The following is a 27,533-nucleotide window of genomic DNA, read 5'->3' on the forward strand; positions in this document are numbered from 1 at the left end:
TTCTATAATCATTTTATCATACGATGCTTAATTAGTGGAACGAATAAAATAAATGTTAATTATTCACTTAAGTACGTTTAAGATTTTTAGGATATTACAGGAAGAGTACCAATAATCATTGGAGAAACTGTAGGTTCAAGTCAAGCATCAACCCAAGCATCAACAAACTAAAACTGTTATATGTCCAATTTTGTTTTGGGAACAATATTCTGTTTTTTGGCCACATTATTCTGATTTTGGAACAAAGTTGATCTATTTTGTGCAACTGTTGTTACAATCAATTTGTTTGCTACAATTGTCCATTGTTGACAGTTATTGATATTTTAATTACATGTTGTGTCAATCAATACACTTGAATTACTTTTGTTTCTCAATATTTGCAAATACATGAAAGAGTAATACATAAAGTATGTCAAAATAGGATTTATTCATTCATCCAAAAATGCATAATAATTGACAAGTTGTTACATTCATGAAATTGAATCCCACAAAATAAGCCATCTAAGACACTTTAACCAGCCTAAACACCTACATAAACATCCATCATCCATGAAACATCTATCTTCCTAATGCCAATTTCACTCCTTACACATCCAAAAGTAAGCTAACAACATCCATGAAACAATCATCCCCATTATAGCATATCTCTGTCCCCTAGTTGTCTTCTGCATTTCCCCATGCATTATTATCATCTCAGCGTTCATTTCATGCATAGACACTGTCATGATATCCTTCTTCAACTTTAGTTTTCCAAGCTTCTCTTCCAATGTTTTGAAACCTAATTCGGTCTCAGAAACTGTTGTGTTCCATTAGCTGTGACTGCAAGTCCTCACATTGGTTGCACCCTTTTGTAAACATTGCCCCAGTCTCCCACAAGAAAAATTCACAATCATGCTTCTACAACAAAAAAGTGCAACAATTTCATTAATCTTGAAATTGCAATTAACAATAAAAAAAAACACTGAAAACCCTAATTTGCGCAAAACCGAAAAATGGGGAAGAAAACTTACTGGCCACATAGAACAGCCGTCAAACCTTTTCCCATAGCTTCCACTGTTTTTCGATATCCTCAGTTTTGCCGAAATTCCATGGTTGCATCTTACAATTGCTTCACTTTTGGAGTTGATAGATCCAGAGTTGCCAGATTTTTGCGATTCCATTGGAGATTAACACAGAGAAAGAAAGAGAAAGACAGAGAAAGAATGAGAAAGAAAGAGAAAGAAAGATTTTACTGAAATCAACCTAACATGCCTTTTTTATAAAGTCACGTGAGGGTTTACCGGATTTTGTAGGTTGACAACCTGTAAGGACCAATAAAAGTTAGGACCCCCTATAGTTGTGACCACCACATGTTAATCCAAAGTTGGTACCTTTTAAAAATTATCGGCTAAAATTCAGACCTCTCTTGTCAACTTTTCCTTTATTTTATATCAAGTTAGGCTATGTTTAGTTCACCTTATTTTTGCTTATTTCAGATCTAATCAGATCAGATCAGATCAGAAAAATAAGTTCAGATCAGATCAGTTCAGATCATGCTTATATTTAAAAATCACTATATCTTTCATTAAATATTAGTAAAAATTATAATAATTGAATATTAACAAAGTACTCATTGAAACGAATTAAACAAGACCCCACATGACTATATTTTTTCGTATATATTGAGAAAAATCTAAAAGATAAGATCTTGTTATCATATCAGTTCAGATCAGATCAGATCAGAAAAAATAAGTTCAGATCAGATCAGATAAGTTCATATCAGATAATTTCAGGTGAACTAAGGCTATGTTTAGTTCACCAGAAATTTTCTGATCTGATCTGAACTTATTTTTTCTGATCTGATAATAAGATCTTATCTTTTAGATTTTTCTCAATATATAAGAAAAAATATAGTCATGTGGGGTCTTGTTTGATTCGGCTCAATGAGTACTTTATTAATATTCAATTATTATAATTTTTACTAATATGTAATGAAAGATATAGTGATTTTTAAATATAAGCATGATCTGAACTGATCTGATCTGAACTTATTTTTTCTGATCTGATCTGATTAGATCTGAAATAAGCAAAAATAAGGTGAACTGAACATAACCTAAACATAGCCTTAACCTTCTCTTGGCCTTTTCCTACTTTCGAAGTATCTTAATTCTTACCCGCTAATTGCAAACTTGGTTGACCAGCGTGAGATTCCAACCCGTCACCTTCTAATCTGACTGTCCAACTCACGACTCACAAGTAAATGACACTAAACCAACTAGTCTAACTAGTAACTACTAGTATATCAGTCCCTTTCTTCCAAATTCAAACTACCAAACCCTCGGCTCCCCCAAATCTGAAATCTCAAATCTCAATCAACTTATTCCTCAACTTTTGTGATCCCAATAATCCAAATAGAAATTGAACCTGAATTATCTTCAGTAACAAGTAACAAGAAAAATTGGCGTAAATTCGAAAGATCACGATGCCATGGAGCGTAACACTATGGATATCAAATATCGTATGGTTGGCACTTGCTGGTTGGATCACCTCTTGCTTGATTGTCGCCGATGAAATCGCTAATTCTATGCGCGCCGGTGATATCGGTGCCTTCCATGTCGGTTGAATTCTATCTTTCTTCTTTTGTTTACTTTTTCTTTTTAGGTGAGTAACTACTTTCTTTGATCCCGAATATTCGGATTTTATAAGCTTTGATCAATGAAATGAATGAATGATTTTTGTTTTTATGGTGAGTAGTTCGTACATCTAAATAATTGTTGGATTTTGAGGTTTTATTTGTTGTTAATTTGCTTGTTTTTTTTTTGGATTCATATGAACCCCAAAGGCAATACAAACTACAAAGAAGGGGAAGGGTGGATTCGAACCAGTGATTTATCGTTCACAGCAGCTCAATTTTAACTACTAGGCCAAGACATCGTTGATTTTAGTTTGCTTGTTTCGATATGTATATTTCACTTTTTTTGATTTGATTTTGAACTACTTATGGTAGAGTAGAAGCTATGTAGGGTCTTGTAATGGCTGTTTTTTTTTTTTTTTGGGTGGTTGACTTTTTATAATAACCGCAAAATTGTGAATTCTTCCATTTACAAGGTTTTGAAAGTGCGGATCTTGAATTTTCACTGTGATATGTAAAATAGTGCATGTTACATCGACTTTTTTTTTTTTTTTTTTTTATGATTTTAAAGAAAAAATCAAGTCAACTTTCCAAAGCATCCCTATATTATTTGGATTTCCAAATATATCCATAATATTTCCAAAACTGTGCAAATTGCACTCTCATAATTCCATAAGTCTCATATATGAGACCGTCTTACCATAAGTTCTAACTTGCTGTCTTAAAAACTAAAAAGGGTCATTTTATGGTACAAGAGACTCTTTTAAGACACGGAGTGACCCGTTATTTCAGAATAACTCTTAGAATGACCCTTAACTTACAAAGTACTTGTTGCCAAAAAAAAAAAAATCTTACAAAAGTACTAACTCTTTAGGGGAACAAAGTGAGGCGGACTTGTCCAAATTTTATGATAAAACAGTCTTACACAAGACTTACTAATGATACTTTATGACAAGCTCAAGAGGATGTTATTGGATCTGCTAACTTTTTTTATAGAATTCCTCAATTGTTTCGTGTATGTTTGACTACTAGTAGTAGTAGTGTTGATGTTGCTAACTTTTTATAGAACGGTCAGTTGTTTCCATATTTTCGTCCAGTCGAATGCTCTGTAAGAGGTTCACTGGGTATGATATGATTGATTTAGCTGGGCCTTGGGACGGGAAGCATAGGCTTTGAACAAGTCTTGTTCGTATGATGCCTTTTTGTTACTGGGGATAGATTAGTGCAGGGTTTTTCTTTATCCCCAATTATAGGAAGTGAAAGTTCACAGCTTCAAAGCCCTCTGCAAGCCACAAATTCTCTTGACTTTGTGAATGCGAATATGAGACAAAATGAGGGTCAGTTTTTTTAGACATAGATTTATTAAACGCTCCATGTTGAGCTTTGTCAGATCTCTAAAAGAACTCCCTATCGTATGCCCAATCAAATTTAATAGCCTCTGCCGTCGGGAAAGAGGGGAGTGAGGAAGGCAGGACCTTTAGCGGAAACCTGTGTGGTTTTTGAACTGAAATTTTCTGTGTTGATTGTGGACTTTCTACTAGGGATATAACTGTTTTTTATAATAAGACCATCATGATACTCCAATTAAGCAGGTCGTACACGCTATTCTAAGGCTATGTGAACAATGCCTTGGAACTTCATTTTTGTTTGAATTTCACTCATCTAGGAAATTTTCAATGGTGTTATGTTTGTTGTTGGAATTGTGGCCTTCTCATTAATCAGATAAATGCGCTTTATGTTGATGTTCCGAACTCTGGGCTTGCTAACTTCTATGTAGTCCTGAGTATAACTTCTTGACCAACTAATGAATTATCATATTTGACAATTGACAGAGTGGGAGATTATAGTTCACTGCCAGTTGTCTTACTCTTAGGTGCTTGGAGCCTGGAGGTGATTGTATGCTTCATTCTGTCCCTAGCATTGAGGTTTGTGCCAATAAGTACTCTCTCGTGAGGACCATGTCTGGCGCCAGCAGCATACATCCCAATTTACGTGCCGGGGCGCAGGATCAAGTGTCAGCTCCAATGCATAGGTTGCATTGGAGCACTGAGATTGCGATGGGCCAGGCTCAGTAGTATGTTCTCACTGCTTTCATTCTCAGAGATGCGCATGTTCATCTATGCTTTTGACAAGCGTCTGGGTTATTTTTGACGGATACATGAGGTTTCTCCTTAGAAAGTAACCAGCAGTCAAGTATTACATGCTGATGCAGAAATGGGATGATGATCTCAAGGCGTGGCAGCATGAGTGCTACTGCTTTTCTGGATGGTAGTGTTGTGTGATTTAGTTTCTTGGTTTATCATACCAAGATGCACATAATATTGTATAAGATTCGATAAGATTTTTCTGGTGTATAGGGAGCTATGAAAGCAGTGATATAGATAGGAGTACAGGACACAATCCCAGGTTAAGGGTACCACCCTACATGACTTTACCAACTAAGCTACTTGACATCCACATGTGATTAAACTTTTCTTGTTTAGTTTCGCAATAAATTTTAAAGGAACCTGTAATTTTCACGCGGCCAAGATGTTTTGTCCTTCTACATTGTTTCTAAGTGAGTTTTCTTTTAATTGAATCCTCTTATTTTGTCCTGAGAAAAGAATTATAAGATTATATCTGAGTCATTGATAAAATTCAAGGCTTCTCGTAGTTTTTCTTTTCTTTTTAAATGTTTAAGCTTCCTTCACCGGGGAGTTTGCTTATATTGCGGCCACCGACGAAATCGTAATAGCTTAGTCGCAGATTAGACGCTTAGAAAAGTCATAGTAGTAAATGAGAACCATGCCAGGTCTAGCTTAGTCTTCAAATGATTAAATTTTGCTGTCTTTTCCTGATACTTGGTTCTAGCTTGTATCTGTGTGAAATTGCGAACATGCTCGCTTCCATACTTTTGTTTTTGATATTTTGTTTCTAATATTTGTTATTTTTCCCCCATACTATTTGGACCTGTAATATATTATTACCATTAATAATTGAAAGACAAAGACCACCCTTGAAGAATAAGAAAAGATTATCTTAGATTATATATGACATGAGTTTCCTGTAAGACAAACTACAGATCTACAATATTCTAACACCATTTTTTCATTCAAAATTCAGAACAAAATGCAACTTGCATCGTTTTGGGAAATGGGATGTGTATCTTTGACCAGTTTAAAGATATGATTTGTTGACTTTTTTGCTTGTTATAGAAATACAGCAATTGCAATCAACATATAACTATATCAAGCTTCACCGTTTTCTCACACAAAATCTTGGGAGCTTTCCTTTTCTTGCAATGGCAGAAGCAATTCTTATATCTGTCACAAAATCCGTTCTTGGAAAGCTGGCTTCCTTTACTGGTGATCTTGCTTTGACCTCTGCTACAGAAGAGATCAAAGCTGCCAGAGTACTTAAAAAGGATCTCGAGATGATAGCCAGCAAGCTTTCTGCAATCTGTGCTGTGCTTCAAGATGCAGAGCAGAGGCAGTACACTAATGAGTCGATCAAGATTTGGTTAAGAGATCTCAAAGATGTTGTTTACGACATAGATGATCTTCTGGATGAAGTCGCAACTGATGCTTTGCAGCGTACTGCCAATGAGGGTCAATTCCTCATCCAGCTGAGGTACTTTCTTTCCGCTTCAAATCCCTTAATCTTCCGGTTTGATTTGACTCACAGAATAAAAGACCTCCGTCAGAAGTTGGATGAGATCGTGGCTAAGAAAAATGATTTTGGATTGACTGATCATCCTATTGAAACAACACTTGTAGATAGGAATCCTTTAGATGCATGTGCCTATGTGAATAAGTCCGATATTATTGGGAGAGATGAGGCTAAGCAGGATATTATAAGGATGCTTTCAGCTGTCGGTGATTCTAGTAGTCTCACTGTACTTCCTATAGTTGGGCTGGGGGGAATTGGAAAATCCGCATTGGCTAAGTTAGTGTACCATGACGAGTGGGTTGTTCGTGCATTTGATATGAAGCTTTGGGCATGTATCTCTCACGAGTTTGACCTGCGGAAGACGATGGAGGATATTTTAAAGTCTGGTACTAATGACAATGGATGTCATTTAACTTTAGGACAGGTGGTAGAAAAACTTCAGAATTTGTTGAAGGGGAAGAAGTATTTTCTTGTGCTAGATGATGTATGGCTTCATGACATTGTTGTGTGGACAGAGTTTAAGAACATGCTAACAACTGGTAAAGACGGAAGCTTGATTTTGGTTACTACAAGAGATGCAAATGTCGCTAGTGTTACAGGAACTGTTAGACCCTATGATTTGGGTGGTCTTCAAAATCTTCATTGCTGGTCCATATTCAGTCAGTTAGTATTTGCAGAAGGGGAGGAACAAAGATGTCCCAGTCTTGCTAATATTGGAAGATCTATTGTTGAGAAATGCCTTGGGGTTTCACTTCTTGTTAAAACTTTAGCAAGTTTATTACGAACTGAGAGGGATGAGCGAGAATGGAAGCGCATTAATGAAAAGGGAAGCCTCATAGGTTTGCACACGCAATACAGTAATGTTATACAAGTCTTAAAACTCAGTTATGACAGGCTTCCGTCACACTTGAAGCCATGTTTTGCTTATAGTTCCTTGTTTGTGAAGGATTCTAAACTTTATCCACCTGTCTTGTCATATTACTGGAGGGCATTAGGATTGTTGCAACAAAGTAACACAGATGATGAATATTATGAAGGCATTGGACACAATTTCTGTGTTGAGTTGATATCAAGATCCCTTCTTCAAGAACCATGGATCGCTTTTGACAAGTCCGTATTCCATTGTCAGATGCATGATCTCTTACACGATCTAGCCACAAATGTTCTAGGAGAAGAATTAGCCACTGTAACACTTAAGGCGCTTAAAGTTTCTAAAATGTCAAGACATATAGTTTGGGGAAGTGAAGGATATAATGGTTTATCAGATGAAGAATTCCCGAAAGAGCTACTCAAAGCCAGAAAAGCTCGAACGTTTAGATTTGGTTATAAGCTGGGCAAGATCAGTAAATCCTTTCTCAGGGATCTTATTTCCAACTTCAAACTCTTGCGTATCTTAGATCTTGGGAATAGTGATTATGAGGAGTTGCCCAAATCAATTGGAGATTTGAAGCAATTGAGATATCTTGATTTAAGGTTCAATGAAAGTATCAAAATTCTTCCAGATACAATATGCAAGTTAGTAAATCTACAAACGTTGCATCTTTATCGGTGTCAGCAGCTGAAAGAGCTTCCCCGGGATATGAACAAGCTGGTAAGCTTAAGGAATTTTAGTGTGACTACTTGCCAGACGACCTTAACTGACACCACATTTAATGGCTTGAGAGCTCTACAAAGATTGGGGTTCTGCTACTGCAATAGATTGACAACATTGTGGGATTCTGCAGTTATTGGAGGCCTCACATCTCTTCGAGAGTTACGAATAGAAACTTGTCCTAGACTAACCCGTCTTCCAGACAGCATGAAACACCTTGCTTTTCTTGAGAAGCTAGTCATTTCCGACTGTCAAGAGATGGATTTGGAGGATGGACAAGGCTTACATGGCTTAAAAAGCCTACGAGAGTTGGAGATTTCAGGAATTCCGAAGCTGATTTCTTTACCTGACGGTATTCAATCAGCCGCGATATCTCTTCAATATCTTTCCATTGGAAATTGTGGGAGCTTGTATGAACTTCCAAATTGGTTGAGACATTTCACTAATCTTGAAAGAATGTATATCTTCAACTGTCCTAATTTGGTGGCTTTGCCAGAAGGCTTTCGATATCTTAGTTCTTTACAAAAAATGGCCATTCATGACTGCTCTCAGTTGACAACAAGATGTGCAATACCAAATGGAGAAGACTTTTGTTACATACAGCATGTTCATGACATTTTCCTTAATGATCGATGGATCAAATTATCTCCAACTCAACAAGGCACTTCTTAGTTTCTACTCTTATTAACTCCAACTTAACACGGCAGTTCTTAATTTCTACTCTTACTATCAGATTTTCTTTTGGGTGTCTATAAAGAAACAAAGATTAATGTTGTAAATGTGATACAATCTTTCACGTTATAGTTTTGTTTAAATATGGTCATTTGTATTTTGTAAGGAACTAGCTATCTCGTATTCTTATATAACATCTCTGGAATATATATTACTCCCTTCTTCCTTTATTAGTTTACCCACTTTGACTTATAACACTATTCATTTTTATTACTTTGACCGTCATTTGTACTTTATATGTAAGGAAAATATAATCATGTGTGATATTGTTTGATTCGTCTCAATATGTAGTTTCGGGATATTAATTTTTAACTAGTTATTATTCCCGGGCTATGCCCCGGGTAAGGAGAATTTTCATTTATTAATATTATACTTTAAAATAATAACACCAATTATCATTTGGTCTAGTGGTTAAGAGTTAAGACTTTAATATATGACCTTGAGGTCATGGGATCAAACCTTATGTTAGCAATTTCTAGTTTTTTATTGTATGAGGATTACATGGAGTACAATGATTTAGGGGGAGCGCCACGTGGCACCGTTCCACGTTTAGGAACGCCTTTTAATATATTAGTATAGATAATTTTTACAAATACATAATTAGAGATATTATTGCTCAAAGTTTTACATCGATAAATGTGAAAAGTCAAAAGCGGTAAACTGATAAAGGACGGAGGTAGTAGTTACCTATTATGATGATTTTGGTAGCATAACTAGTTAACTACATCTTCTGTAGGATCCTGGCGAAACAAGTCTTATGTTAAATTTTATGTTTAAGGTGTCTATTTTAGCTCTTTGTCTATCTTTCTTTTGATTTGTGTCGGCATTAATTGATTTATATAAAAATAATATTTGAAAATTTTGTATCTAGAAAAGAATCGGGTTGGGAAAAAATGACGTAAATAGCAAAGTATTCCATTGCACGATTAACTGTGTAGAAAATATACTGTAGATTAAGAGCGTTAATGTCCTAAGCTTTTGGGTTTAACTAAATTGTACTGTATGAAGGAAGCTTAACGAATGAAACTAAAGTAAAATTTCAAGAGCAAAGTAATTGAATTCAACTGAATTGAATTGAGCTGAATTGAAATAAACTGAATTGAAATTGTGCCCAAAAAAACAGGGATTGATGAACAAAATTTCTAAAGTTATCCAAAAAGAGGCTAAATTTTCCACCAGAATATGTTATATTTATCGGATGATAACAAAATGATTGAATGGGATCGAAGATCATTAAAATAATCAAAAGGAGAGAAATTTAAATACTTTTTACTTCCTCCCATCCGAATTAAATGCAACAAATCCACTTTAACGCATGAAATATCTATAATTACATACTACGTATAAGTAAAAATTATATTTTGTGAAAGTACGTCACAAGACGAATATAACAAGATTCCACTTGACTATGATTTTCATTATGTATATCACAAATCTTAATCAAAAAGAAAAATGCAAATAGTGAAAAAGTGGATATGTTGCATTTAATTCGGAAAAGATGAATTACTTGTATTTTGAATACAATGAACATGGATATATAACAATATTAAAATAAGAAAATAATATTAATTTCCATTTCACCCTTATCAATACTGTCACCTTCAAAAGTCAACATTGTCGTTAATCAAACTTCAAAAACAAGGAATACTACTCAATAAAAGCACTTTAAACAATTAACAACTCAATTTACACAATACAACAATAGGTTAGAAGTTTCCTTTTCAACTAAGCAAAAATCCAAATTTCAACCCTCATTAATACCTTAACCATATTACTCCAAACTTCCATAATAATCGCATTCATTGCAACATTTTCACTTCCCCAACTCCCAAACTCTCTCTTTCTCTCTCCTCCGACTGTCAAATTTCCCACAAAAATCAACAAAAATATCAACTTTTATAAGATACCCAGAAATCAATAATCTTTCCCAGAAATAATCAGACAATCATATATACTGAGTATTTTTCGTGTTAATTCAATTCATAATCAATATCAATTTCAATGGGGTGTTCAGCCTCAAGACTTGATACTATATTATCAAAAGCCATTGAAGACCCATCATTTTCTCTCTCCTCTCATAACTCATATTCTTCCATTTCTTCTTCTTCAACAACAACAACACATGCTGCATCTTCATCATCTTCGTCTTCTGCTAATTCATCTGTAATTCCAAAAACTCGCTCACTTTCTGTGCCACTTGTTCATCATCCTGCAACTCGTAAAGGTGACACAAACCATCTTGTTTCTCTCACTTCAACAACTTATGGGTCTCTTATTGTCGTCGATAAACAGTCTTTTTCCGGCGAAATTGATGAGTTTTCCGGCAAGTCTTCGCCGGATTCCGTTATTAATACTTGGGAACTTATGGAAGGTCTTGAGGAAGAGGAAAACCATGGGTTTAATCGTGATTCTGGTAATGGTTTTAAGGTTAAAAGTTTGAGTTTATGTGATTTTGAAGATGCCCAGAAAATACCCACTTTGAGATTAGGGTTAAATTTTTCTGATTCTGTTAAGAAATTGAGTGACTCTTATGTGTTTGTTGAAATGCCTCAACCAAAAGTTGAGAAAGATTATAGTAGTAATAATAGTAACTTGAATAATTCTAAACCTTTGTGGAAACTTTTGTCTGAGGAGTCACTTCTTTCTAAGATGGACCCTAATGTTTCTTCTAGCTATCAAAGGGCATTGTCAAGTAAAAACTTAGGTTATGATTCATCTAGGAGGATGAATATGTCGGTTGATTCGAGTCCGATTGTTTCTATGATTAAGAGTGTGGATTCTAGTTCTAGCCCTTTGGGTTTGAAATTAAGTGTTGGTGATGATAATGCTTGTAAAGTGGGTGGTTGTGAGGACAAGATTGTGCTTTATTTTACTAGTTTGAGAGGGATTAGGAGGACTTATGAAGATTGTTGCGCGGTTCGATTGATACTTAGAGGGTTTAGAGTGATGGTGGATGAAAAGGATATATCTATGGATTCAACTTATAGGAAGGAATTGCAAAGTGCACTTAGTGGGAAGGCAATGAGCTTGCCTCAACTTTTTATTGGAGGGAAGCATGTAGGAGGTGCTGATGAGATTAAGCAGATGCATGAAAGGGGAGAATTGGAGAGGCTTTTGGATGGATTTCCTACCCAAGATTGTGGGTTTGTATGTGATAGTTGTGGTGACGCGAGGTTTGTTCCTTGCTCGAATTGTAATGGAAGTCGGAAGGTTTTTCTAGAAGAGGAAGGACGAACAAGGAAGTGCCCTGACTGCAATGAGAACGGGTTAGTTCGTTGCTCGGGTTGTTTCCCATGAATGCAGCTTCCATGTCATTCATTTTACTATGAAACTCCATCAGTTTCTTGGTAGTAATTATTTCGCGTATTTGTTAATGCTTAGGTCTTGATATGTCCTTTAATCTTATCTATCTTTATTTTCTATCAATGGTAGCATCCTAAACTTGATGGCTTGTAATTGAATTTTGTATAATGTAAAGTTGTAGGGAAGGCTGATCATTTCTCTTGATTGCTCGAATCTTATATCTAGAATGTGTCTGTTTTTATTGCATAAGAGTACCCTAGTACTATCAACTATAGATGTGATCAAAAATTATGGAGATTGATTCATAGTGGTTGTTGCCTTGTTGGGGATTAAATATTATGAAGATTGATTCATAGTGGTTGTTGGTGATTAAATACTTGTGGTTCAAGATTAATGCGAACAAATAAAGGATCTGTTAGGTGCTGCATCAGTATTATGAAGCTGATTTCATTTGTATATTGTGAAGCAATAAGGTTGTTAAAGCAACAGATATTTGATAATGGTGGGACTAGGAAAGTTTAACTGTTAATGTATTCTCTGAAATCCCTCTCATATGGTAATGGTGGTCCTGTTCCTACCTTGAGAATAATGCCTGATGAGTCACCTCATGCTTGCCTGTTAACCATGATTGCTTACAATAGCCCCTTCTTGATTGGCTCTTGCATTATTTTTTATGGTACAGACAGCATGTTTGTCAATCAGACCTTGTGAATACTGAATAAGGTCATTTATTTCATTGACCTATTCCTCAACTATACTTGTCTTAACTGTAGTGACTGTGAGTGTGTGACTCAGTGCCATATCCCTTATCATTGAGTTTCTAGTGCGGTTGTTTGATGTTATGATAAACGCCCCGGCATGATGAAATGTCCGAAGCCTTTTCCGACCACCCTGAATTGCATGTTCCAAGGGAGGCCGGAAGTAAAATAAGTTGTTTGGTTACTTAATGACAATAGAACTTTTCATGGGCAGTTCTACTCACTTATGGCTTGTGGTCCCCCTAGATAGACAATTTCTTGCATTTTGTCCCAACCAAACGAGCACTTAATACTGTGATCTAATCCGAACAACCCATGAACACCTGCATTTACGATAATGTTGCGATTAGAAGTTCAAAAGATTCGAAATATAAAGTGTATTTGATTCAAGGATAGCTAGTAACTTCTCTTGCCTAGTTGCCTAAGTGCTAATGGTAGGATATTTGACTGAACAAAAGGGGCTTAGTGCGTTCTCCTTGATATGACATTAAGTCAGCATTTTCAGTTTGAATATATGTAGTCCTTCTTTGCCTAAAGATAGGTTGCTTTTGATAAAAGAGCATAGAGGTTTGAGTGTGTGTCTCTCATCTGTGATCTGCCCTATTCAAAAGAGTTTATTCACTGTTGTATAAGTTGTTACTCATGAATCATGACATTTTCTAAAGTGCTTGCTTGTGATGGTTTGTCGTACAATAGTTCTTTGGAGAAGTAAAGGTCTTTGTTCATTGTCCTTGCAAATAAGATTATATGATTGCTCGACATTTATTATTCCTCACCTAGATTGCTGCATGTTTAAGTGCTTTCATGTTGGGGGCTTGAAATCTAATCCCATAATTCTTGGGTTTTGTTGGTTTTACTTGCAAATTACTAACTCCTATCTTTATTAGTTTACCCGTATTCTTTTTTTGGATATGCCTTATTAGTTTACCCATTTCTTTTGTTTCTATTTTTAGAACGGAACCATTAATTTTTCATCACACATATATTCAACTTTAACCTAAAAAAATAGTTTTTTTTGGATATGTCAGCTAACTACGATGGAAGTAGGGGACTTGCAACAAGGAATTGAAGAGATAGTAAAGGAAAAATCCATCGTAGTTCGAGTAGTCCATTCCATCTATTTGATTGAGCTATTGAGGTCAAATTGTTTCAGTACTGGATTTTGACTATTGGGTCCTAAACAACAAACACATTTGGTTATTAGGTCTATGCTGACAACCAAAACATTATAAAAGGTTTCTTTTGACAAAAAATTCTTAACATAATTCGTTAGTTATAAAACTATAAACTAAGGCCAATTGCACATTGAACTTAAAGAGAAAAACAAAATGAGTAAGTTTGAATATTAATATCTTTAATTTTTTTTAGGAAAAATTGATTTTATCAGTCCCAACTATGGGCGCCCTGATAAAAACAGTCCCAACTTCAATTTATTATTGTTCAGTCCCAACTTTTGGGGCTATTTTACAATAACGGTAAACTTGCTAAAAAAAAAACCCCACACCCTAACAACCCCAGCCCACCACCCCACCCAGTCCACCACCCCACCACCAACCCCGACCCTACCAGCCCCACCAACCCCCTCCTCGAAACCACCAACACCAGCCACCAGCTCCCTCCCCGCAGCCACCACCCCCCACCCCCTGCAGTCCCCTCCCCTGCAACTGTCGCACCCACCGCCCGCAGCCCCCTCCCCTTCCCCTTCCCCTGCAACCCCTCCCCTTCTTCTGCAACCGTCGCACAACCCCCCCTCCCCCGCAAACGCCGCTGCAACGACGACGAGGCGAACATTGAGAGGAGGCGACGACTCGACGGGGGCTGAGTGAGAGGAGATGAAGACCGACGACTCGACGGGGGCTGAGTGCGCGAAGGGACGGGGAGGGGGGTTGCGCGACTGGCGGGGAAGGGGAGGGGGGCGGCGCGACTGACGGGGAAAGGCAGGGGCGGTGCGACTGGCAGGGAGGGGGAGGGGGGCTGGGTGTTGGGGCTGGGGTTGTCGGGGGTGGTGGGTTAGGGGAGAGAGGGGGGTTGGAGCAGGGGAGGGAAGGTGGCAAGGGGGGGTTAGAGCAGGGGAGGGGAGGTGACCTCTTAAACAGGTTACTGGTCAATCTGGACCGGTATTGTAAAATACCCCCAAAAGTTGGGACTGAACAATAATAAATTGAAGTTGGGACTGTTTTTATCGGGGCGCCCATAGTTGGGACTGATAAAATCAATTTTTCCTTTTTTTTTAATAAGGTAAGGAGAAACTTTGACAAATTAGAGGGAATAAAGGGGGATCTCAACTTGTCAAGGGTGAGAATTGATCCCAAGACTTTTTGAAACCGAGAAGGAAGCTCTAACCACTAAGCTATTTCACTCTCACTTAAATATCTTTGATTATAAATAAGTTAACTTTAAAAAGTTAATGTTTTCAAAGTCGTACTAAAAACAAATCTAGTAAAATCTCTTTTGTGTTTCTATCCTCTATTTTACCAAATAAAAAAAAAATTAGTACTAGGGTATTTGGCAATCTTATTGTTGACTGTTTGTCTATTAATTATAGTTTTAGTAAAATCAACTATTGATTTTGGTTAATGGAAAACGTAATGCAAACGCCAAGAAATGAAGTTACTGAGATTTTCTTCTTCTACTTTTATTATAATTATTGTTTAAAAAAACTGTAACAAGCCAAATTGAACGAAATCAATTACATTTAATAGAGCTGACTTGAACTAAAACACTAGAAAATAAGTATGAAAAATAAGGAATTTCGAGTTTGAATGTCAGATAGATCCTATATATATATTACAGTCCATTGTTTGTGCAATACACCACACAAAAGCGAAATCGCTCGACCATACTAATCCAACATCGCCATCCTCCTTCCTCAAATTTTCGGCTTCTTCACCTTCGTCGGCGCAACCTTCATCGCCGCCGATGAATCCAGCATTGCTATCTCCATGAGATGGAGGAGATCAGTTATTCTCCGATGTCACCTTTTTCTTTCTCTTCTCTCCCTCACATTCTTCTTCTTTTCTCTCTCCTATCTTCAACTTCTTCTCTGCCATCTTTTCAGCTCTCAAAAGGACGATTTCTTGAACCAATTTGAAGGTGTAATTGTAGTTTGTTGACTCACTCAAATGAGAAACAAATCGAGTAGCAGCAGTGACGACGGAAGCAAAATGCGAAAATGCTGCCATCGACATTGGGAGGCGTCACTCCACCTTAGGGTTCCGATCTCCTTTTCCAATCTCACATTTTTATCTTTCCTAATTCTAAGGTAACTTGGCGTCTCATCATGAGAGGTCAAAAATGGTCTCTCATAGTCATAGGTACCAAAGTAAGAGTTAATGTACCAAAGGAGGTTTTAGTGATACCAAAATTTAAAGTTGATACCAAAGTACTATACCAAAGGAGGTATTAGTGATACCAAAGTTTAAAGTTGATACTAAAGTAAGTATAGTTGGTGCCAAAGCAAGTATAATTGGTGGCTTGATGCCAAAGTAAGTATAATTGGTACCAAAACTCAAAGTTGATATCAAAGTTTACTTACACTAGGTACCAAAATAAGAATTACTTTGGTATTAGTACCAATTTTACTGAACTTTTGTATAAGTTGGTACCAAAGTTCAATGTCTGTTTTTTGTCTTTTTGCGCGAAATGTCAAGCGTGCCCCTATGAGAGGCCTAAACAAGCTCCTCCTACCGAAGTATGAAGTAACTCTATCATACTACATCCGTTTCCTAAAGATCTTCCTTTAATCCGTTTAAGTGCGTTTCCAAAAGATATTCTCTCTTTTACTTTATTCCTTATTTGGATTTTTTTTTCCTTTTTACCCTCTCATGTCCCTATCATATGGTCCACCATTACATTATTAATTCAATTTTACTCACTTTCTCTCTCCTACTTTAACCCCTTTTTATTTGTTTATTTTATCTTAACCCATTTTTCTCTCATACTTCACCCACCCCCACACCCCACACAAATAGATTCTCCTTGGTATCTGTAGGAACAGTAACAAGGAAGATCTTTAGGAAACGAAAATAGTAAATTTAAGGTAACTCCTACTTTCTGAAAAAGTAACCCTTAATTTCAGTAAAAGTAATCCATACTTTAAAGTAAAAGTAACCCCTTAACATTACAAAAAGTAATCCTTAATTTCAAGTAATAATCCCTAGTTTCAATAAAAATAACCACTTAGCATTTGAAAAAGTAACCCCTAATTTACTAAAAATAATACCTTAGCATTCAAAAAAGTAACCTCTAATTTCACTAAAAGTAACATTTTAGCATTAGAAAAAAAAACCCTAAATTTAACAAAAGTAATCCCTATTTCAAAAAGTTACTCCGTTAAAAACAAATTCACACTTGAACTTCATTATAGGGCCTAATTTAAACCTTTTTATTAGCTAGCAGCATTATTTGTTCAAGGTGAAGCGAACCTTATACAAAGTTTTGTACTTCTATCATACATTTAGATGTCCTATAAATTTTTTAGCATGATATATTCAAGTTTATTTTATTGTTTATTACTCATTTAAAATTATTCCAAATAATGAAATAAGCAAAATTTACGGTGAGTGATACTACCCATAATTGAGAGTGCCAAAACCCCTCTACTACTTCCCAAAACCTTGCAAGCTCTGACAATGGAGGTTGACGGAGAGATTAACGGAGAATCAGTTGGAAGATGTCTGAGCAGCTTTGTTGATGACGGCACCACTGAAAGTCACCGTTACTTTCTTGCTCGAAGAACAACTCTAGAGATGCTCAAAGATAGAGGATATGCTGTCCCTAACTCAGAAATTGATCTCTCTCTTCACGATTTTCGCAACATTTATGGCCCTAAACCTGACCCTGATCGTCTCCGCATCTCCACTGCTCTCCGATCCGACGAGTCCAAAAAAGTACTCTTTTAATTTCCCTTTTCTCTTTCAATTTCTGTCCTTTTTTTAAGAAAAAATGTAATTTTGTCATGTTTTTTTTTTGTAAATGTTTGGAAAATTAGGTTTTTTAGTTTGTGGGTTTTGTTTATTTTATCTCAATTTGCTAGCTTTGGGTTTAATTTTGTTGATTATATCTGTGTAATTGTTTGTTTACTGTTAACTGGCTTGAATATTGAGTATTAACTGGTGGAGTAATTTCTGGGTTTAAATTTTATACTCATGTTGCATTGCTTGCATGTGCCATTTATTCTACTTGGAGGAGATTAGTGAAATTTCTCCTCCTTTTTTTTCCCCTTATTTTTTGGTGAATTTAATTTGGGAAGAAAGCAATTTTTTTAATACATAGATATTCTTTTGGTTGGCTTAGCTAAGGTGGGTGTTTTTGGTAAAGGCTTAGGAGGTTGATCAAATATGTATAGTTGTACACTAGGTTGCATAGAGACCGAGATGGATACATGTTTGGATTCGGGTAGGGGACGGAAAACGGCGAGATTTCACAATTTTAGGAATGGGTACACGTACGGCGTACCCATACACGAAATATATCTTATCGGGTATGAGTACGAGTATATGACCTAGAAGAAGTACCGGTGCTACCTAGGTTGTACATCTACTGTCTCTTTTTAGCTCTTGCGAGTGTACTGATTTTCTGAAGTTGCATGATCAACTGGTCATTTTGGGTCTTGGTTGTACTCAGAATGCTTACTGCTACTGCTTTTACTGAAGTTGTGTCAAGTTTTTATGTTCTCATAATTATTTAGAAGTAATTGGGAGTCTATAGTAGAACTCTAGCTTTCTTCCATGCCATATTCCGGCCTCGGATGCGTGTTTTATAATATGTATAGACGATTTTACATTGGTGTACGCAAGATTTTGTTCTGTTTAGAAGGTGTTCTCTGTTATATGAGTTGATTTAAATGGAAAACTGAATTGTCATCAACAAGGGATCATATTGGATATGCTATTGGGGAAGTGAATAAATTTGAGGAAAGAGGTTTGATTGCTGGAACTGTTGGTTCATATCTTGTATTGTGGTCTCTTTTGCATGATATAATGCACGAAAACCTTATTTACTTTGTGGTAGTAACACTTTATCTGTGTATTAAGAGATAGCTAAACTTGTTAACCGACAATGAAATTGTTTCAAGCACTTGGCATAGTTTGATTTGTGCTATGATTTGACAGTTTGTATGTTGAATATATATACACCCATAGCTATAATCTAGATATATATCACCACTGCATTTGTTCTTCTGTAAAATGTAATGAGTTGATCTGGTGAAGTTCATCAAACAAGAAAAAGTTTCATCTATTTTGTCTACACCTTTTGCTATCAACACAGCTCATTTACCAGGCTAACTTCACCTTAAATGCAGATCTTGGTGATTTTTTGTGGGCCTCAGCTGGTCAAGGTGAACACAATACGTGGAATTGGAGCTCAGATTGTTAACAGAGAAAGTTTGAGTGGCTTAATACTGGTATTGCAAAGTAAAATAACAAATCAAGCTCAGAAATCTGTGGATCTATTCCAATTTAAAGTTGAGATATTTCAAGTAAGTTTGTTTTCTCGGAGCTCTATATGATGTTCTGCTGCATGTAATCTCGTATGCAGAAGTTCTTAATAGAAAATAATAATGCTATATGTGACTTTTCACCCTTTCAGTGTCTTTATATTTCCGGGTGCTCTATATTCTGTTGCAATTTTTCATAAGCGGAATTACTTCATGCTATAATGTTTAGAGTCTGGTTCCAATTAAAAATTTATCCATCTCATGCCCTGGTAATCATATCTTTTCCACATTATTTCAGATAACTGATTTGCTTGTCAATATCACAAAGCATGTCTTGAAGCCAAGGCATCAAGTGCTCACCCCCAGGGAGAAAGAGAAGCTCCTAAAGAAATACAATTTGCAAGAAAAGCAGGTATGAAACTTATATTCAGTGGATATACTATGGGTAATGATTATTTTCACATACAATTAAACGTTCTAAATAATGGATCCTCTTGTCTTGCGGCCATGCCATTTTTTTTTAAGTTTGAACCTAAGAAATGTTGTATGCTTGTCTGTGCTAAGGTCAGTATATAGTGTGATTAAAATTTAAAATTTCGGTTTATGATCAAATGTTCCAGCAATATAAGAATCAAGTGGTTTAGTACTAGTCAGTACTCAAACGTCCCTGGCATTTTTTAAAAGTACTCGCAAGCTTCTTCATGGAGAATACACTTGTCTTGCCATTTGTGTGTGTGTGTGAATAAATTTGTAGAGAAACATATATAATGGCCTTAGGTGATCAGCTTTCATGGGACCTATCATTTCCTTGTTTGAGTAGAGCCATGTTTTATATGGAAGACGTTAATCTATTTCAATGAGTTTGACTTTGGGGGATCCAAACCCTAGAAATTGTGAGAAACAGGTCATACTTTTAGGTCTGGTACGCTTTTTTGCTTAGCATATTGATCGAAGTAATGCATCTCTGTGGAAAAGATACTTGCTCGATTTTAAGTTTTATTAAGACTATCTATCAGTTTATCTAGTGTCTTAATGTAAGTGTCACGATATGTCAAAATCATTCAGAATTAGTAACAGGAAAGATTAATTTAACATGTAAAATTGTGTTGTGATATGTGCTTTGATACATGGGGTGCATTGCTTCAGCGTAAAATGTGATGATAGTAATTAGTAAAAGTGAGAAAGAGGATGATGAGAAGGGGGTAAGAACAAGATGCAGGGGGTAACACGGATTGTAAAGGAGAGAGGAAAAATTATGGAGTACCAGGAATGCTGCATGTAGTAAGATGAGAGCTTAGAATAAATTTAAAGTCTACATCAGTACTTCTAAGGACGCTCGTAGGTGCAATACCTGTTGTTTGTGGAGGATTCTGGCTTGACCTCACAATATATTGACATCTTTTGTCATCCTTTGGAAAAGGCTTGTCATGCATCTTTTAGATAATTGGTTACACTTACCTTTGATCTTGCTATATTTTGTAATCACAAAACAACTAATTGCATATTGTTCCGTCTTTTATTACATGTGTTCTTTTTTCCCTTCCCCTTTTACTTTCAGCTTCCTCGAATGTCAGTGAAGGATGCAATTGTACGATATTATGGACTTGAGAAGGGGCAGGTACTCAAAGTGACATATAGTGGTGAGATCACGCAGTCTCATGTCACGTATCGTTGTGTATCGTAATGATGATGGAAGAGATATCTGGTTTCTCTGCTCTCTTTTTTCTTTCAGGCCTCATTTGTTTAGTCTTGCAATTTCATCGAACATTGTACTGTTTGATGCTGTGGGATGTTGTAGACGTGAATCCTTCTGGAAACTGAAGGGCTGTTGTTGCCATTTCATGACTTGCGGTCTACAATTTTTTGTAAAGTTGCTTTATTATTATCTTGTTTTTACTATGATTGTTGTAGGAGTATGGTATATTATAACTTGACTCACTGTGTGTTTCAACAAATTGGACCAATTGTTTACTGAACTTTAACAACACTCTCATTGGAAAAAAAAAAAAAGAAACTTTAACATGAAAGATGTAAAATCCTGAATTTTCAAGCAGCTGAGATGGAAATCATCAGATGTAAAGATATTGAACTCAAAATTACACAATCAACTAGGGCAATGCTGCATTTAAGCTTCGTTTGGTTGGACGTAAAACATTTTCGTGGAAAATTGTTTTCCTCTATTTTCAATTTTACATTGTTTGGTTTGCAAAGGAGTGTATAATCATTTTGCTAAGAGTAAAAACTGCTCCTCGAGTGATGGAAAACCATTTTCCCTTCAAAATTGCTAAGAATTATTTTTCTTCCTTTTCCTTATCTCTTTTGTACACTCCTCTAACTACTTACTTTCTCTTTTATTTTCCTTTCGTCTCATCATTTTTATTACATAGAACCAAACAACGGAAAACTAATTTTGGAATTGTGTTTTCCATTGTAAATTGTTTTCCATAAAAATCATTTTACACTGAAAATGTTTTACGCGCAACCAAACGGAGCCTTAAAGACAAGAATGATGCTGTAAGATGACGTTGGTGCCAAAGCCTCTCTCTGAGGGATCTCCCCAAGCTCCGTTGCAAAGCAATATATTGAAGTAATTTCGGATAATTTACTAGTAAAAATGATTTAACACGAGCAAATAAAGCGTGATATATCTAACAATCAGCCTAGGAGAATTCTCGTAGATACGAGTAAGATCACCACAGAGTGAGCAGCGTCATTTGTCTGCTCTGGTACTCATGCACACCCAGCCAGCTTGACTAGAAAAAGAAGACAAAACTGCAGTATGTTGGATGTTATCTGTATCAAGAAGATTACCACATTCGATTTTCTATCACTGCAGAAACTATGGCCTTCATTGTACCCTGCAAATACACCCCAAGAACCATCATTGCACATATTATGTTCTCACAAAAGAACATTAAAGTTCCAGTAAATTAATAGAGGCACGGCGAAGGAATGACACAGAATTATACCACATTATGGTCTTTCAGACCAAGAGAAAGCACCAACGACCTGGATGAGCCAGCAGCACTGAAGAAACAATAACAGGTTTGTGAATGCTTACAGAACAATTTCCTATAGTAGCAGTTTGGAATACATGAAAATTACTCCTTCCCTCCGGAATAAATGAAGCTAAATGGAACCCAATCAATCCCAAATTTACAGAAAGGGAAGTAACAATTCTCAATCTTTATAGGCTACAATGTTTCCCGTACAATTAATTTACTTAGAGAAGCTCTTATCATTCAGTAACCTCGAGATTGTGCATTCCATATCAAGGGTTGTACTTGCAACAGCTTCAAATTTTAACCTTCGCTCTAGTAAAATGTACTGGTTCTTTAGTCTCTCGTTTCACCTAATTAACGAGTCTATACTGTGCTTATTAGATCTCCATACCCAAATCGTGGTTAGATTGACTGTTTTTGTTCCTTTCTTTTCTTTCAAGGAGGAACGAAAATGAGTTGTCACAAGCAATTACATTAAAGGCCAATAGGAGGAAAGCTTATTCAAGAAGTTTCAATTTGACAATTCAACTAGTTGCATGTACCGTATACTAAGAACTTCACTCACATTAAGAAAGTCACATTGGCCTACAAAGTTCAAGTATAGATGATGAGATCAGATATTGAGGGAACCTGAGTATCACTCCTTGATGCATGAATGACTAGAGCAGAGACTGCAGAGTGTTGCCTTAGGCCTCGACATATCAAAAACCCCAATACGGAGCAGCTACCCTCTCCCCCCCCCCCCCCCAAACCACACAACACACCAACCCCAGGAAAAGGGCAGATTAACTCTACAGTAGACATGGGAAGAGTTTGCTAAGTAAGTTGAAAACTGGGGTGAAATCCATGTAACATTCATAAAAGTAGTTCTAAAAGAGTACTTTGTTCCCTCAAACTACCTAGTCTCTCCATCCCATCCCCTTCTAAAGGTGCCAAATCTACCTATTTAGGTATTTCCTAATTCCTATCATCTGCCTCCCATCCCCTTCAAATCCCAGATAAGTCTAATAGGAGTGATTTGGGTACTCTCAAAGGAAGTAATGTGTTGGGCTCCACTTGGCTATGCTCTATACATTTGTAAAAACACTTCAGAACTTCAAACATAAAGCATAAATAGGCTTGGGCATGAACATGTTTCTGTTGATTCAGATATAAAGTCATATTTTTTTGTTAGAATGGTAAAACACGATTTCTTTATAAAGTAAAAGCACAACAAGTAGTCTAACAAATAAAAACAAAATACAGTGATAGGGTTAGCAACCTACACAATCCCAAAATTAGGATGGAATATGAACCACTTATCACGTAACTTTTCATATATGTTTTTCACTTTTCACAATGCTCATATAAAATGGATAAGAATTGATTATTAAAAGGTTTAGCTATTAAGGAACAACTAACAAAGGAAAGAATTTACCTTATATGTTCAATCAGCTGTCGAGCACATGCCAATAGCATTGGCTGCATAGACACCATTCTCAGTCATTTTACTTTCCCACGAAATCAATAATCATTTAAATAAGAATTACTGAAGCAGCTTACCTCATCTCGTTTGCCAAAGAGGATAGACACATGGAATGTTGGTTGAACTGATACACCTTCCTCCTTTCTCGCTTGCATTAATGTTCCCATACTTCCGATCTGGGTCACAATTACCTGTTCCATACCTCTAACTTAAATTATCATCAACTGATAATAAACCAATAATATTGAACTTGAAATGCCGCAAAACACAGAATTCCACAAAACATAGTAAGATGAGTCTAATACTCACAAGGAAATGGTCTTCATAGCGACAAATAACCAGATCTGTTTTAATTCCCTGCCAAATGAAATGCAAGCACACAATCAAGATGATGGTGTCAAAACACCGACATAAACTGAAGTCCAAATAACTTGTCCGATGATAACTCAAACTGGCATTACAGCTACTAAAACATACCACTACCAAGTAACTTTAATCAAGAACATGTTTCATTCCCGACTAGATTACTTCAATTTTGCAAGCAAAGTAAAGCACCATGCTCATGTTATTGTTAATGCTTCAAGTGCTTTTACTGGATTAGTGAACGTCATAACATATGGATGCATGTATAAGCAGAAAGGATATTATACCTATATAAAACATATATCTCTTCTGGCAGCATAGCCAACAACTCAAAACAGATGACAAAAAAGAGAGAGGACTAGAGAGGTAGGCCGTAGGCAATATTACCCAAAACATTCGAAATTAATAGATGATTATTCATATACTTGCAAGTAATTTTTTTCAAAGGACAAAAGTAATAGAAGGAACACCGGTCAAGAAGTTTCTGAAGCAGGAACACAGGAGGGATTATAAGAGGTCTGACAAGCAAAACTTATAGAAGCCAACCCACATTTATGACCAATGATACATTACTCACTCCATCACATATTGTTTGTTCTATTTCCCATTTCACTTTCCAGAGAGGGTGACAACGTAGACAAAAAAAAACGTGGTCGGCAGGTGTATACCCACCTACGAGAAAACGTCGAGAGAAAAGGCTTACTAGATAAATATTAGGAAAAATAAAAATAGAAAATGGGGCCGGAATTTGTGAGGAGGAAGTACATGACATGCCATAATTAAGAATTAATATGTAAGCACAAAGTTGAAGACAACTTCACTGAAGCACACATCATGAACAAAGACAATGTCACAAGCAGTACATGGCATGAGATTTACAACAATAAGGTACTCAAATTTTATCTTTATTTTGCTCCAGAAAAGAAATTGAGTAGGATTTCAAAATAATGCAACTTTATTAAGTTTGGCATTAGCTTAAGTTGCTAAATTCTTGGGTGAACCTATGGTATGTATGTGAGCATGCTACATTATATTTGCCTTGATATCTAGCTAAGAAGGTATATGGACAAATAACAATATATATTATGTAGTTTAAGTAACACTTTTCAGAGAGAGAATGAACCTTAACGTCAATGATAAGCTTCTTATGGGGTACAAGAAAGCCAGCCGATGAAGTGTCCATGACAACGTGAAAACGCCTTGCCTTGAAGATGGGGCATCATGATTCAGTATAGCAAGTAATATAATGAAAGACAACTTCTCACCCTGTACTGCAGTAGAGGTTCTAAAATGCACATAATTGAGCCCAAAGTGATACAAAAAGAAAGATTGTAAGGGAATTAGCAATCAAAAGAACGACGCTGATAAGCAATGGGATATCAGCTATGCTTCAGAAACTACGCACTCACGCAGCAGAAACCATTATCAGAAGCATGGTGTAAATGCGTAATTTCTGAAGCATATTAAGTTCCTATGAAGGTATTCGCCAACAACATTCACATAGGAAGGCATTCAATATTTCGAAACCCATTGTTAGTAAAAAAGACTAGAACCATATGACTTCACAATGTTGCTTTCACTACTTGTTTATATGAGAAAACAAGTTCGATATTCGCAAAGCAAATAAATCAAAGAATCAAAGTGCAAGAGAGATTGACAAATCACTCACATCCAACAACAAGAAAATTTGCGAAAATGATCAAATTGATTTCCAACCACAACACTTGAAAAATTGATTTGATGAAATAAACAAGAACAAGTGAACAATGGCATGAAAATATGAGCATCTACACATTGTAACATAACTTTTCATATAATTTAGTTCCATGAAACAAACATGATTTAATAAAGTTATACCAGAAATTCGAATCATAAAAACATGAAATAACGAAGTATATGAGATAAAGAAAAAATAAGTTGAATTCAGGAAAGAAACAATAACAATCGCATAAAACCAATCACATGAAGTAGATGTTAAAATTCGCAACAAAAAACAAAAATGGTCTGAACAAGTAGATTCATCTAAGAAACAAAAGAAGAACCTGGAACGAGCTTCTGCAATACGAGCACGAGGAAGAGGAAGAGGAAGAGGAGAGAGAAAATACGAAAATTCAAATTTGAATTGGCGTGAGTTCGTCTTCTCGATTTTTCGCCAGTTTTGCAAATGAGAGAGTGAAAGAAAGAGGGAGTAGAGGACTAGAGGTGAGAGAAAGGAAAATTTTTGGAGCTTTTGACTGAACAAGTCCAAAAAGAACGAAAATTGAAAAAAAAAGTGTCATAATTGATATCAGATTGAACAATAGTTGGTCAGTGCATTTTCATTGAGTTGTGTTATGAAGTACTAGAATTTTTTGCACGCCAGTGTTTGAATTTTTTTCGAACAGAAACTCAATTTTCTTTGACATAAGAGTCAAAATTTAAACATTATACATACGAATTATAATTGTTTTTAGTTGCAAAATTTGATTGGTTTAGTTTCTGTCACTTAAGTCTCTCACCATTCTTTTTGTTTTTTTTTTTTACTTTTCAAAGTTAAATTCTGTGAATAAAATAGAATTTTTTTTGAATTTATTTATGATTTCTAATATTATAATTTTTTAGTTGATTTTTGAATTAAGTACAGTACTTCATAAATTGTAAAGAAAGTAGACACTTTGATTTCAAGTCAATTTTTTCATAGGTTGTAGTTTGTAAGTGAATTTTTAAGTTTTTGTAAAGTTTCCTCATTTTAGTGATTTGCATAACGTAGATTATGCAATTTTATGATTTTAGTTGACTTGTGAGTGATTATTATATTTATATTTTTGATATTTTTGTTTGAAGCCCCCTTTGATTTGTAAGTGAATTTGTAATTTAGAATGGGAAGGGGGTAAGATAGTCTCTTCATTCGGGGACACCATAACGTTCTAGGTTATTAGTTTTAGTTTGTATATTAATTTTAAGTTTTAATAAAGTTTTCTAATTATTTGAGTGATTTGCGTGATTTTTATAACGTGATTTTTTCAATTGTATGGGTGATTTGTAAAGTTTATTCTTTTAAGTGATTTATGAGTGAGATCGTAAATTTATTTTAGGTATTTTGATTTTAACACTCCTTTTGTAATTTAGAAAGAGAAAGGGGGCAAAATAGGCGTTTCAAAAGAGAACACCATTGCTCCCCCTTCCCTTATATAATAGAGATAAAGCGGATAGAAAAAAAAAAATTAAATACAGTCAAATAGGTTAAAAGACTAACTTATCTTTTTAGATTATATTAAACGTGAATTGAGGGTCATCTACGATAACCCTTGTATGTAGCGGTGTTCTTAAATATTTGATTTGGTCGATCCGATCCGTGATTCAGTCGATCCGATTTGGTTTTCAGATATTCGATTCGGTTTTTTTTACCGTTTTGATAATTCGGACCGGAATCCAGATAATGCCAAAGAGTCAAACCAACATCTATGAACCCGCAATCTACAATATAATAATATAGTATAAATTACTTTACTATACTTCAATAGTTCACATATAAATGGCATAACCTAGTTAATGAGCTTTAATTTACTCGATTACTACTTAAAGGTGAAAATAGAACAAACCAACCAAACCAACAATCATTTACTATTCACCTAAAATAAT

At 35.7% G+C, this 27,533-nt stretch overlaps 5 protein-coding genes across 5 annotated transcripts; 4 read left to right on the forward strand and 1 right to left on the reverse strand.

The window, feature by feature from the left end:
• Positions 1 to 2,446: 2,446 nt before the first annotated feature.
• LOC104889470 (uncharacterized) lies at positions 2,447 to 5,156 on the forward strand (the record flags this gene model as incomplete). Its single annotated transcript, XM_057393432.1, has 2 exons — positions 2,447 to 2,640; positions 4,444 to 5,156. A coding segment is annotated over one exon (156 nt), but the record flags the coding sequence as incomplete, so codon positions are not given.
• Positions 5,157 to 5,891: 735 nt separating this feature from the next.
• On the forward strand, positions 5,892 to 8,522 carry LOC104889597 (putative disease resistance protein RGA1). Its single transcript, XM_010674855.2, has one exon. The coding sequence runs from the start codon at positions 5,892 to 5,894 to the stop codon at positions 8,520 to 8,522; it is 2,631 nt and encodes an 876-aa protein (XP_010673157.2).
• A 1,772-nt stretch (positions 8,523 to 10,294) lies between these two features.
• LOC104889471 (hypothetical protein) lies at positions 10,295 to 12,089 on the forward strand. The gene has a single exon (XM_010674698.4). It carries the CDS (start codon positions 10,584 to 10,586, stop codon positions 11,877 to 11,879), a length of 1,296 nt encoding a protein of 431 aa, XP_010673000.2. The 5' UTR covers positions 10,295 to 10,583; the 3' UTR covers positions 11,880 to 12,089.
• A 5,101-nt stretch (positions 12,090 to 17,190) lies between these two features.
• On the forward strand, positions 17,191 to 20,981 carry LOC104889472 (DNA-directed RNA polymerase V subunit 5A). Its single transcript, XM_010674699.3, has 4 exons — positions 17,191 to 17,532; positions 18,948 to 19,124; positions 19,381 to 19,494; positions 20,641 to 20,981. The coding sequence occupies exons 1-4, from the start codon at positions 17,275 to 17,277 to the stop codon at positions 20,764 to 20,766; spliced, it is 675 nt and encodes a 224-aa protein (XP_010673001.1). The 5' UTR covers positions 17,191 to 17,274; the 3' UTR covers positions 20,767 to 20,981.
• A 681-nt stretch (positions 20,982 to 21,662) lies between these two features.
• LOC104889473 (uncharacterized) lies at positions 21,663 to 26,175 on the reverse strand. Its single transcript, XM_010674700.4, has 7 exons — positions 25,955 to 26,175; positions 25,036 to 25,116; positions 23,859 to 23,906; positions 23,627 to 23,740; positions 23,502 to 23,545; positions 22,052 to 22,109; positions 21,663 to 21,940 (listed from the first exon to the last, which is right to left on the reverse strand). The coding sequence occupies exons 2-7, from the start codon at positions 25,093 to 25,095 to the stop codon at positions 21,890 to 21,892; spliced, it is 375 nt and encodes a 124-aa protein (XP_010673002.2). The 5' UTR covers positions 25,096 to 25,116; positions 25,955 to 26,175; the 3' UTR covers positions 21,663 to 21,889.
• Between the last annotated feature and the right edge of the window lie 1,358 nt (positions 26,176 to 27,533).

Source organism: Beta vulgaris, chromosome 3, assembly GCF_026745355.1.
Source record: "Beta vulgaris subsp. vulgaris cultivar EL10 chromosome 3, EL10.2, whole genome shotgun sequence".
NCBI lineage: Eukaryota > Viridiplantae > Streptophyta > Magnoliopsida > Caryophyllales > Amaranthaceae > Beta > Beta vulgaris.